Source organism: Syngnathus scovelli, chromosome 12 (assembly GCF_024217435.2).
Source record: "Syngnathus scovelli strain Florida chromosome 12, RoL_Ssco_1.2, whole genome shotgun sequence".
NCBI classification, from domain to species: domain Eukaryota; kingdom Metazoa; phylum Chordata; class Actinopteri; order Syngnathiformes; family Syngnathidae; genus Syngnathus; species Syngnathus scovelli.
The window spans coordinates 7,142,938-7,156,898 of NC_090858.1; the positions used below are offsets into that span (position 1 = coordinate 7,142,938).

At 37.4% G+C, this 13,961-nt stretch overlaps 1 protein-coding gene across 3 annotated transcripts in view; it reads left to right on the plus strand.

The window, feature by feature from the left end:
- khdrbs2 (KH domain containing, RNA binding, signal transduction associated 2) overlaps nucleotides 1–11,395 on the plus strand; it is a 30,545-nt gene extending 19,150 nt beyond the window's left edge. For 2 of the 3 annotated variants that reach the window (XR_007485103.2, XR_007485104.2), the window contains exons 7-13: nucleotides 1,361–1,550; nucleotides 6,013–6,095; nucleotides 6,243–6,301; nucleotides 7,500–7,596; nucleotides 9,395–9,439; nucleotides 9,752–9,823; nucleotides 10,097–11,395. Coding sequence is in view for 1 of the 3 variants with exons in the window: in XM_049736206.2 (XP_049592163.1) it covers nucleotides 1,361–1,550; nucleotides 6,013–6,095; nucleotides 6,243–6,301; nucleotides 7,500–7,594 (427 nt within the window). In the remaining 2 variants the exon portion in view is untranslated. Of the gene's footprint in view, nucleotides 1–1,360; nucleotides 1,551–6,012; nucleotides 6,096–6,242; nucleotides 6,302–7,499; nucleotides 7,599–9,394; nucleotides 9,440–9,751; nucleotides 9,824–10,096 lie in introns of those variants that run through there. The other variant, XM_049736206.2, reaches the window with a different exon arrangement.
- Nucleotides 11,396–13,961: the final 2,566 nt, after the last annotated feature.

The window sequence follows — 13,961 nt, forward strand, 5'->3', positions numbered from 1 at the left end:
CAGTCAGTTGCTTCTTAAGGCACCACTGTATTTTGCATCTGCACAATCTGATTCCACTGCACACCTATATATGTGATCTTTTTAATATGAACTCATTTAGCTGCTGTATATAAGATGGCTATAATCTTAGACATATTTCACAGAAATACAATAAATGTTTTTAGCGTGATTAGTATTTTGAGAAATCCCTCAAAGACACTAGATACTAAACGGACAAGGGTTTCAAATGTGAAGGTTTCGTCCTCAAAGTCGACTGTAAGCATCATCCGAGTCCTGCTAAAATTGCTGCAAGCCTCAAGGTGTGCTTCACGCCATTAACCTGCAATTAATATATGATTGGTGTACAACGGAGTGCTCATTTGCAACAAAACACATCTATGGTCTCATTAGAGAACATATTTTAAGAGGACAATAAATAACGACTAGCCCTAATAGGTGCATGAAATGTAAATCAAACAAAGCATTTAATTAGCTCAGCCTTGCATGTGGTTTCTTGTACAGAATTCTTGCCTCTTGGCACCATTTATTATTTATTTATTCATTAGAGCAAATTGTCCAGGGTATAACAGATGGTGGTCGGTGCAAACCGGTATGGTCTTGAAATTTTGGCAGCCCACGTAGACGTTTTTCCCGGTAGTATCAAGGAATGCTCACAACAACAACAACAACAAAAAAGTCAGCACCACAAGCAGCACTTCCTGACTCAGATTTCCTGCTTATGGCACACTGATAAGCAATTAGTGTAAATCTCCATGAAAAATATGCACCACTAATACCCCTTTGCAGTATTTCTGGCTCACAATAGACTGTTACCTAGAGGAGGATACACTAGAGTTAAAAAAAAAAAAAAGCTCTCCCAGCCGACCTACATCACATTCAAATGTAAGTTACAGGACTATAGACTGCTTTGCAATGTTCAACCCGAACTACAATCCTGGCAGTGGCTTGAACTCACCAGTAAACACTGTACTGTGTATGAAAAATTGCATTTTTGAAGCATCTGTCTCTCTATGTTTGTCCGTTCAAATATAATCACAATATAAGCATCTGTTTGTCCATGGCATGTTGAACAAAGACCCAAATACATGCTTTTTAGGTCGATTATGTAGCAGTAGTACTCTCAAAAGTGACACTTTTCAGCCTGCGATTTTTACAAGCCCTCAAAGCCAGTTGAGGTTATGCTCATTTCAGGTTTCATTCAGGCATACTTTGCTGTGAAACGACCGCCGACTGGGGCTGCCTGGACACAAGCAGCAATAAAAGCGATTTCACAGCAATTTGCAGACTGCTCACGGAATTTGCAGGGTAGATTCCCAAGGCAAATCACCGCCAAGCTCTTCTGCTTGCTTGCTTTGTGCAGGGCCCGCAGGAACACAGGAAGGAGCACAGTAACACCTCGGGGGACGGCTGCCGCGACACACAGCAAGCCCGCTGCATCTGTTTTAACGAGGGAAGCTCAAACTCCGAGAGCCAGGGGAGCGGCAGTAACAGCAATTGGAGGGTACCGACCTCCACTGTTAGCCGGCACACATGACTCATACGACGACTATGTGAGTCTAATCCCTTTTGCTCAAAGTAAAAAGTAGAGCTGATAGTAAATACTGTAATTACTTGCTTTAATCTACTTTGAATGTGATGAGTCTCATGTTACCTGTACGTAGAGGTAGGGAAAATTGGGGCATGAAGGGATTCTATGATTTGGAAAAATTGGAGCAAGCAAGCAATTAATTCCAGTAACTTTTTTTTATTATTAAAACGATACTTTTTATAGGACTTATATGATTACTTCCATTGAATTGCTTCGGTAACTTGGAAGGGGCAGGGGACCTGCAAAGATGCATTTGGATCCAAATTGGAAAAAATCCCTTATTGTTGTAAAAGGGAATGTGGAGTGAATATTTTTGACTAGTCCACGTTGTTCAACCGTACAGCAGTCGTTTGAACATCTTTGGTAAATTATCATTTCAGTGTACCTTAGTCAACTAAGGTAATTCAAAGGTGCCACCAGCTCATAATGTGAACGTCTTTTGAATACTTAACTGACGTGCTGACGCTAGAGATTCATATCAAAATCACTTTAATTCAAAAATGTCTTTAGATTTGGAGATTTTGTCAAGGTCGTTTTTAGATCTCAAGGTGATCTCCAAGTTCTAACCAAACATAAAAAGACAAGCGTTTCACCAGCCGAACCCATCCGAGGCTCCCTGCTAAGCAGAGTCCCCCTGAGTGCTGGCATGTGAAGATTGGGCTGTCTGCACGGGGAGATGCACAAGCACAGTCTCATTACCAAACCAAATTGAGTTCTGATGTGAAGCCTGCGCATTTCTGCAAAGTGAAAAAGCGCAACGTTTCTTCTCTTTGTAATTGGAAGTTGGAAAGAAGGTTGGGAGCACAGAGACTCTGGGATTACAGGAAGAAGATGAGTTTGTCCTGAACATTTTCTTTTCTCATATCATACTTTTTGGCAAGATTTGTTTCTGATACATTACACAGTTTATGTCAAGCGTATTCCAAGGGCTGCAAGATCGTGTTTTTGAAGATCTTGTGTATTTTTCCCCCCAATGACTGAGTTTAGGGTCGGCGTAATGCCTCTCTCTACGCCAAAGCCAACATTGTTCTTTGAGCGAGCTGATAAAACAAGAATTACTCAGCAGGGGCAGGTTTGGCTCTGCAACGATGCACCCTTGGTGGATATTGTGTCAATTTCTCCAGAGGCCGATGACTGATGGATACTGTCAAAGTGTCACACTGTCTCCTAAAAGTGATACCATGTCCATAATGGCACCGATTGAGGCTGCTATTGATCTAAAACTTCAACAGAAAGTACAAGGAAGCTGGTAGTTATCATGTTTCTGTTCCTCTTCATAATTTATGAATTCAATATTCTTTCCCTATAGCTTTCTACCACAAATCTCACATTGCTATAACATTTCTGGCACCACTGCATTTGCCAGATAAAAGCTACAAAGGTAGCATTTATGAATATACAAAATATTTCCAATAGTTTAGCAAAGGGGCTTCAGAAATGTTTAATTGGACAAGTTGGACAGGTCGTGTGAATGAATTAATTCATTAGCTTTAACTGGCATTTTAGACACTATAAGAACATTGGAAAGAAAATTTTTGGTCACAAGTATCTATGTCTTTTACTAAATTTCCATTGTTTTGATTAATATTTAGTTTTCAATGGTTGAATTATTGGCGGTTTTCTACAGGTGCTCTGGCTTCCTCCTCTAAATTGTTCAAAAGTGTAAGTGTGAAAGGCTGTTTGCTGCAACCGGCTAGAAACCAGTAACAAAGGTTACCATTTATTAATTGTTTTCAAGTCCCCTTGTTGTTTCCTTATACATACTCTAGTTCCTATAATGATTTCACTTATTGAGCAGGTGATTGCGGATATGTTTCAGTTGTTTATGCAGACAAAAAGACTTGATTAGAAAAAAAACAAATCATCAGCTTTTGATTAAAAGTATTGTAGTGTTTCTTTTATGCACTTGTGTGTGTTTGATTTCCATTCTACAACCGGATCAGTCAAGAGCCAAATTAGTGGACAGAAATAATATTTCATATTCATAACCAAAACATAATGTTCATATGAATGCATGTAATTACAGTCACAGCCCTTTTGTGAATAACAGATCATGTGAGAATTGTTTTGCACTTGTAGCGTGGTCATCACACAAAACCTCTCAAGGGACTATTTGGGATTAATGAGCCCTGTCGCGCCGCCATGTAGTTAAATGACAGAGAGCATCATTCTAGCTCTTAAAAGAACGCAAACAGGATTGAAGGGCATTAATGCAATGAGTGAAGTGAGAGCAGGGGGGTTGTTATATACGGGCTATATGCCAGAATCAACTGCACTGACACGATGGCAAAGATTTGCAGCACATTCTTTACACAGTCACAAAAGAGGTTTTTATTTAAGAGCTATTTATTGTACACATACTCATGTTGTCAAGAAGGCATTACTACATTGTTCCTGCATCCATCCCTTTTGTATACTATATGCATGCTTAAAAATAGCCCTGGGCACACTCAGAAATATTGATGGGCAACCACTGTACTGTTGCTATTTAAGATCAAACAGTTTGATGTGAGTTGGCATTTTCTACTTTTATACATCAGTCATTCATTCATCTGCACTAAGCTGCAAAATGTCATTCTTGCTATGATATGAAAGTGCTTCAAATGCAGATCTCTTATCCAGTCAAACGACTCTTTTAGAGATAACATATCTGCTTTTTCAGCAATCGGCTGATGTTTCAGCTGTTAAGATGTATTTTATTTTATCACAGTATGCTACAACCGTAGAGTATATAATTGGGCTACTTACTTTAAATATGTGTTACTTTTATTGAGTGAAGCAGAATAGCAATAGAAAGAAAGACCCAATAACATCTTCTGAAGATGGCCTCGAATGATATTCCAATATTGTTTAAGTGGGAATGCATTATTATTATCAACGCATAAATTCCACAGTTTACTTGCATCTCCAATCCAAAAAAAATACAAAAAACTGGTTGAAGAGTGTTATTTTTAATAGGATAAACACAAAATTTAATGTATACACGATAAAGAAAGTGCGGTAAATTATAGTTAAATTGAGAGTTAAACAAGAAAGAATTTCATTAAATAGTTCCAAATACATTTTTAAAGGATATAAAGCAAATATGTACAATAATAAAATTTAAAGCATTTTTTTATGATAGAAAAAGCAGACATGTATTCTATGATACGTTGAAATCAAGTACTTTCGAGTAAAAATTGGTGCTTTCAAGGAAGCTTGTGTCTTTGTTGATCTAATTATACTTACATTATACACCTATAATGTGGTGGGTACAGAAATTGGTGGTCAAATTTGAAATACATTGCTTGCCTCTGCAAAACCTGATCCCTGGAACCATAGCAGGGCTGAAAAACGCTAATGTGATTAAACACAGAGCTTTGGGAGGCTTTGAGGAGGAAAAAAAAACTCCATCGTCTGTGCAAGCTGCAAAAGAAACCCCTTTGAAACGAGGAGAAAAATCCTCCCAGTTTAGCTTTTCTCGGAAAGATGCTTCAGATTTATGTTTTTCTAGGAGAGCACTTTCTTTCTCCGGACACTTCTGAGGACAACCTGCTCATCTGCAACTCTGTTTAGAATTCTAAGTCCATCCCTTTTTTGTTCATAAAAACACAAATGACACACTATTCTTATATTAGTTATTATATAACTACATATATGATGTGTTTATATTTTGTATGACTTTTTTGCCCTTTAAACCTCTTTCACCTGAGCAACAAACAACAAAAGCGAGAAAGTCAGGTGGAAAATTGACTCAGCTTATCACGGTTTTCAGGCGCTAATAAAGGTATGATTTGAGCAGGCCGTATGAATAAATAATAAGAATATGCCAGAACAAAAGGTGCATTTGCAAAGGTGGAAAGCGTGAAGAGCGACACTGAGACAAAAAAATGGTGCAAATCTCATTTACCTTCCCGTCCTGCTTTGCAGTGGCACATTCAAAAGCAACCCGGCGTGAAGATTCGTCACTGTCGGGGGAAATGCGGGTTGTCAACTGATAATGAAGCACATGGCTATGGGCCCTTAGCTTCTTGCTGTCCTAATTATGCCCAATAAGAACCCTCCACCTTTGTGTTAACATTTGATTTATTCCTACCTGTCTGGATAAAAGGGCCCGTGTTCCTTCCTTTGTTTTTACAAATGAGGGTACAATTACCAAAAAAATACCATGTCTCGTCAATTAGAGGACACAAGAGTACATTGTCACTCCTGATAGTGTTTTTAAAAATAACTTTAAAAATATATTTCCACTTGGTTCCAAGACAACATTGCTTAATGTGGATAGGAAAAATACATATGTATTTTAACAGGGCGGGCAATTTTTTTCTTTTTCCTCACGCATTACGGACACTGCCCGCAGTACCAAGGATGGATTGATTTCACTTGGAGTGCAAATAAATGAGTAGACGACTCAAGTGTTTTGCTCACACCGTCTTTCCTCGCAGGGTTACGATGATGGATATGGCGGAGAATATGATGATGACAGCTATGATGCCTATGACGAAAACTACAGCAATCATTCGAAGAGGTAACATTTACACACAGTTCAATAATTACACACAAAGCGTCTCTATGTGTTTTATTTTGTTCTTTTAAGCTAGCAGAGATTTTAAAAGGATAATAATGTTATTGTCCAATACACCATATAGTGACATACAATGTCTTTGTCATTTAGCATCTCCGAATATTATGAATATGGGCAAGGAACAAATGATGACTCCTACAACAACTATGGTAAGTGACGATGGTTGCATAATTCTTTATTATTATTTTTATGATAATTATTTTTTCCAGTGGAGTTTTGTCGCAGCTGTTCTATTGAAATGCATCCTAGTGCTTTTGTGGATGGTGTCACTTTTAAATTTAAATTAAAAGCTATACCGAGCACCTGCAGAGACTATTTACAAAAATTAGAGAGAGACATTTACATAATAGTTTAGAATTTGGCATAGTAAAGGCTTGCTGAAAGTTAATACGTTAATTTTGTGAAGCCCACAAATGATGCCCACTCTCTGATGAAAAATGATGTGGTATTAGGTGAGCTCCATCCTGCAATTGCTGAACAAAATAAGCCTCCCAGCTAAAGAAGAGCAAGTCTTCACCCCAAGGCACAAGGCAGACATACACAACCTCACTTCTGGATTTCTGAGCGCTTTCACACATGGGATTCCTGTTAACCAGCAGTCAGGCTTCCTAGCTCTACATGCAAGATCTGGAAGCAGGAGGAGGGCAGTGCCTGTTCAGAATTCACAGTCAAATGGAAACTCCAATGTTGGGCTCTTCTCTTTGGACAAATTGTGTAAATTGGCTGCAATGCAGTGCCGTTTCCAATGGTAATACGTGGATGTGTCTCTGCATGACTTGAAATTAAAACAATTATAAATTTGACGTAAATCATATTTAGGATTACAGGGTACTACTTGCTCACTTGCGGCGCTAGAATTTTTAACTTGGGTGGCCAAGTACATTTCAGGGGTTTCACACAAAAAAAAAAAATTATTAAATGAAGGTAAAAAAATGGAAAATAGCCAAAAGTCAATTATATGGCCTGACATCTAGGGGGGTCCGTGCATGTAGCACCCCCCCCCCCCCCCCTCTAGCTCCAACACTGGGGGGCGCTCCAACTGCAGTCAGTTTCCCAAAAGGTGTACCACAATCCAAGAGGGCAATGATTTGATTTTCTGCTCCATAAACATTTTCCTATTTGGAAGCTTGCTCAATGTGCCATGCAGAAGAGGTGACCGCCTTTTTGCTATGTGGCTTTAAGGGAGGATGGAGCTGCTGGCTGTCAAAGCACATCATTGCGCCGACAGAGGCCAAAGCTCTTGTAAAATTAATTTTGTGGAGAATCTCTTCGGATGAAATGTGCTCATATATTCAGTCACCGTGATACCTGCACACACTAACTCAAATGCTTTTACTGTTTTTCCAGAAGAGGAGTGGCCCACTTCCCGTCCCAGTCTCAAAGCTCCACTTCTACAGCTGACAAGAGGTGGATACAGAAAACATCCCTATAGTCGATACTGAAGGTGCTCCACACGTGACCTACAATCTATTAAATTGTTTCTATTTCAAACCATGTTTGCCCATTCCAGATAACTACTTAAAGCAGTGGCTATTCAAAATGAGATGCAACAGACAAAAATACTTTAGCAATATGTCAAAGGCAATTCAGCTCACACAGTGAGTCTGAGGAGAACAGATCACTGCATAAATTAAATTGGGAGAATCGGTGTGTTAAAGAAACCAGGTGTAATTATTATTATCGAAACTGATCTCTGATAAGGATCGGTGTGCGTTGATGAATTGTTCTGGTGTCATTTAAAAAAAAAAAAAAACGATGGTTTTAATTTGTTACTGAAATGACTTATCGGAAACACTTTGGAAATTCCCTGCTGCCAAGCAGATAAATTTGTTTTATTGATTGCATTCCAATAAGTGGAGAAAATTCTTTGTACACAAATGTAAAAAAAAAAAAATAATAATCAGATTTTGTTTTTTACTATTTATTTTGTGTGTTTTATTTTATTTATTTATTGCCTTTAATCCCATGATAATCAAGCACCAGATGTTACACTAGTTTTCCCCTGGTGGTGAGCAATTTTGTGACTTGCCAATAAATCCAAACGGTTAAAATCTGCCCTCACTCCCCATGAAAAATGAATAAGTAATATGACTTTTCAGCTCCACTTTCGGTTTGAAACTGTAGCCACTATTTTGTAATTGCAGGTTTGTGATCACTGTATAGCTTGAAAGTAAATGCATGGTTTGCCCAAAACAATAGGAAAGAGAAAATACTAAATCAAGGAAAACATTCTAAATGACCCCGGTGTTTCCCTTTATATGATGATATTGTGTTAAAAAGGTCTAATTAGGTCTAATCACATCTTTTTTTATTTATAACTGTTTTTCTCTGTCGTTGAAACAAGCAATGTACAGTGTTTACTTTATAATTAGTGCTTTTATTCTGTGTGTCCAATCTGTCTTTGTACATAAAGTATTTAATAAAAATAAACATAAACCCCAGTACCATGTGTAAGATTCTCTAAATACAATAGTTGGCTATTTGTTTAGTTTTTCTAGTATAATTCGCAGAACAAATGCAATATTGTTCATACAATTAAATTATTGCATTACATCCACTAACCCACTCAATCAAGAGCACTCATGTGATTTTCCTTAATCCATTTTGTGAAGTTTCACATCAGTAAACAGATTGACTGAGAATCATATGCTGTTAACGAGGTAAGAAGTCCCCTTATATGTGTTATCGTAAATATTATTACAAGCTGTGAATTAACATCACAGCCTTATAACATACTTGTAATTTGAGTGAAAAATTGCAGTATTTATCTGCCTACTCTTCAATGCCTCCGCTAATGTTTTTTTTTTCTGTTATTGAATTTGAGATCTTGCAATGCATCTTTTAAACCTCATCGCTGCTGTCCAGTTAGACTCTAAACAGGTAATTAAAAAAACTGATTTAATATTCAAAACTAACATCCACTAACAAAAAAGTAAACCTGCCCAGAATAAACATTCCTGCTGATTTAAAAGTCCCTCTAATTAGATGCATATAAAGGATATACATTGTATCGAATGATGTATAAACAACATTAAAATCATGTTCTAAACGTCACCTGAATTAAATTCAAAATTATAATACATTCAATCCCAGACTTTTACATTAAATTGGTTTACTTTTTTCACAGTGATGGAATGTCGTAGTATCTTCTCAAATGCATGCATGTAGTAAATATTTATCACATGATTATTTTTTATACCAAAATTAAAAAAAAAAAAAAATCTGTGTTTGCTTTCTTTTAGGTATAAAAGCACTGCAGTTGTCAAGACGTACGGGTCATAAAACAGGTAAGCAATTGCATTTACACAGATACCATAAAGCAATAAAGCTAACCGGTAAAACTAACCTCTGCATGCATATCATTGTGAAACATGATGGTTATTCTCATTTATATAGACACGCCAATAAACACAAGGTTAAATCATATTCCACTAAATGGACATAAAGTTTTCTATTTGCTTTCATTCAACGTCTGCTGAAAACGAGTACCGATATCTTGAAATAAGGCTGGTATCGGTACCGTTACCTGGCATAGGTACTCACCCATCTTTACTTGGCAATTTACTTTGTCGTGATGTTTTGTTATTATTCTATTTTAGGACAATGTAGATTGCAGAAGCTGCTGCAAGAAGATGGGTTCAGCGCTCATATTTGGAAAAGAGAGCAGTGTGGTACGTATGCATGTTTTACAGAGAAGTGAGAACAATAGATCTGTCTAGACTGTTTTGAGTTCAGTCTCGGTATACAGTATCCGTAGAGTATGTCATTTGTTATGCATACTTCCATTTGCAAAATGCCTTCACAATTCCATTTCACAACAAGCTTGTCACTGCAGTTTTATGGGGGTGTTAATGCAAGTGATGAAACTCCGCTCCCATTCAGATTACATGGAGGATTTTCAAAAAGGATCATTCTACTCACTGTGTATTTGTCTTGTTTTGCAGAAATACTTGAGTCTAAGGTGCCTAAAGACTTCTCGGCTGTCATCACATTTCTTTATCCTTCAGTCCACACAAAGAGCCACTCTGTGTTTTTTTTCCCTTACACAGTCCTCAACGCAGAATGCAGCTTGGAAGAAGTGGATGGAGCTTTTCTGTTGACACAAACACAAACATTTTTTGGTTTGCATATATTTGGAGAAGATGGCAATGACTGAGTTTGACTGACAGTGACTTGCCAAGCGTGAGTGAAGTATTCAAATTGTGGTCAGTGGACTATTGGTGGTTCCTGGGGAACTGTACAAGGTCCACAAGGAACATGAATTTGAATTGTGTGATACCTTCAACTTTCAAATAATATATGGTAATGCTTTAACATTTTAGTATTGTTAATTGACATTTTAGTGAAAAAAAGAAAGCAACTGCTGTTACAAACTTGACTGAATTATTTGTTGGTGACTTTTTTGTTATATCTATCATTGACCCTTGTTTTCCCTTGGCTTATCGTCGCTGATACCTTTGTGAATTGGTGTTTACACAAAAAAGTCACAGAGAAAGCAACAAATGTTAATATTTTCAATTTTTTTTAAAAACATTTTCAGGAGGGTTGTCTTCAGAATAATAACCCTGAAAATTGTTTTCCAATCCAACCCAATTTTCAGACTGTATTCTACTATAGACATGAAGAAGAAGATTAATTATTTTCTGTAAATAATGAATCAAACTTACTAGACAAAATTCTAGAACCAAAGACAACATTTTAATTTGGTAACACAATGTGCAATTATTTGTTAGCTCACTATTGCATACCTACAATTCCAAATGAGCCAGAACTTGAATTTATCAAATCAGTTTTGGTTTACATGTCAACACTTCAAATGATTATATTCAGTCACAAACAGGCAATGTAAGGGCAACGTTTTAACATTTAATATTAATTTAGCCACTTTTTTTGTAGCTACTTTGTCATTCATCTGTGAGAAGGATCTCCATGTTTAATTAAAATACCACTTCTGTGTCTTTTAGTTGCATGATATCCTGCTCAGTCGTTGGATGTTTTGTTTCATAGCGCTGGCTTGACAGTGACACAGAAATAGAATGTGTGAAACATTAATGTGGACAAGGGTAAAGGTTGCAAAATATCCGTTTGCAACATTATGCAGCAGCATGATGATACCACCTGCTTATGTTCTTAAATTGGATGAGAAAGCAGGGGAGGTTTTCACACGCAACATGCTGTTACTTGGTTACTTGCTAATAATGTATGCAGCCGGCGCGTTTTAACAATAAATGATGACTCATTGATCGTTGGCATTTCCTCAAATAAACAGGTATTTTATCCTAATAAGAGACACCATGATTGTTGCAATATAGCAAGATGAGCTAGCGAGCGAGGAAGGTCATTTTCTTTCTAACAGGATCTGAAGGACAAGTTGATTGTCTCTGGCTCTCTCGGCCGCCTCTCAATCAAGAGCATCACGGAAGATGTCAAATGTGTGTTGACACATTGTAACTGCAGGATCCATAGAGGCATGCAGTGGTTTGAGGGGAATCAGCAACCGGGACTAAATTTCAGAATATTGCAGCTCAGAGGCTTGCTGTATGTACTTATAGTGCACAAACACCACAAGAAACGTCACACTTTTTTTAATCACTTAATGTGCACAACAATTTTTTTTTTTTTTAACAAAGACAGACAAACAGAAATGCACTCATATTTAAAAAATATATATAAACTCTGGTGGTCATGCAGCATAAATACAAGGTTTTAATCTAACTACCATTTGATAATTTTGTTCAACTTTTTTTAAACTTCAAAAATATCTTTGGTGGGCAATTTGACACATCAGCATTGGTGTGTTTATTTAAAGAAAATTGATATAATTTTTTATTACATAACACTGCATGTGATTATTGTTTATTTACTGAAAATAGCGTTCACCCTTTTACCCATTTTAAATCGTGGCTACAACGATTGTAAAAATATTAGAAACAACACCACCACAACTACCAATTTTGTTTTAGCAGCTCTGTTTATACAGCCGCCCGATGAGAGAATCCACAAGATGGGCTTAAAATCAACTGCATTTAAAAAGGCCACTTTGAGAGCAGAATCAGATTCCCGGATGGTTTCTGATTATGTTTGCAAGCTGGGATCTAAGCCAGGTAACAGAAGGTAACTGTGTTTAGCTTGAGCTGCACGTTTGTTTTAGGAAGTTGTTCACCATCGCACACCGTCTGTTATCTCAAAATGTATTAAGTATGAATGACCCCCCAAGCTCATTGGTTATTTCTGCAGCAATGATGAGTTTTGACATGTTTTGTTGGTGCGTGGATAGACTAGTCAGCAAGAGCACTGTGCCAACATTTAATCACAAAATAATATATATATTCTGCAAACGGTTTCTTTTGTATCACGGTATTTTCTTTCATTTGGTTTTCAAGCAAGCCAAAATTGTCAAGACAATCTGTCCTCCCATTATATCGTCATAACTTGTTATATTTCCATGCCTTTGCTGACACACAGCACACTAAAATGGAAAACGAGTCATCACTTCTCTGCAGTTGTTTACCACGTGTCGTTCTTCACTTATGTATGCTGCTTCCATCTTATTCGCTGGCACCTCATTGATCATCTTCCCGGCCTCCTCACAATGCAAATTAAATTCCAGTCATTATTTCAGGTGAGGCGCTACAATCGTACAAGTCCAATCATCTTCGGTGCGGCATATACAAGGAAGACAATGAAGGCACGGCGGGCTTCAATGTTGTTTTTCATTTCTTCCAACTGCGCTCCCCCTTCTGAGGTCAGTGCAATGACATGTCAGATAAACGCCTCAGACGACAGCAACTGTGATGGGAGTGTCAAGTTCACCATCACCGATGTCCCCAATGGGGTGTATTTTCTGGTTTAGCACAAATTGTTGTTGTGTGAGTTGTGGGATTCACCGTAAACAACACAAGATATGCTAATGGAATTGTTATTTGAGGCATTCAGTCCAACAATGTAATAATAATAATAATAATAATGATCAGTCAAGGTCATGTTACAATGTTAAATCAAGAGCATGACATTTTTTCAACATGCTGGCGAGCTGAACCTGGTATAGCACCCGGTTTTATTTTTTTGATTTTTTTCATGCTTTGCTCCTAGAGTGAAAATAACAGAAAACAAACTATTCTACTGTTCAGTTAAGTTCTTTTCTCAAATCAAAACATTCTACTGCAATTAGCAACTACACTAATGCTAATACAGTTTATGTGGTGTTCGGGCTGGTCCAACAATACAACTCATTTGGTGAAACAGGTTTGGATTGTTTACCCTTTAATGTTTTAAGTGCAGTAATTTTGCTGCAGTACAATATTGTCATCATAACGCTGGCCAAATCCTAACAGCAAAATCATTCCACAGGCTGTAGTTGAGACACAAGTGGATTATTTCTAGGCTGCTGCTTTGTTGCGGTGGTGAAGTGCCCTGGAGGGCTGCAGCAGTAAACTGTTGAAGTCAATTATGAGCCCAAGTTTACCTCATCTTATCTGAGTGGCAGCCCCCAGGGATGCATTAGCGTTTCTTTTTTGGGATGGAAAAAATTGCTCAAATATATGTATTTATATGGAGGGATCTTAGGAGGATGCGGGATTTCATTCAAAAATTAATCAGATTCTTTTGTAGCTACTTCTTATCTGATTTAACTGTCTTGTCCTACAGCTTACAATGACAGTGATTAAAATATTTGCGCCGGTATCTCTGCATGAACCATGATTATTAAAAATATTGAGTCATCAGTCAGTGTGTACTTTTTAGAGCTGTTCAAGTGTTAAAATCTTTTGATGTCAGTGCTTTTGCAGCTTGCACGGCAGCCACAAAATC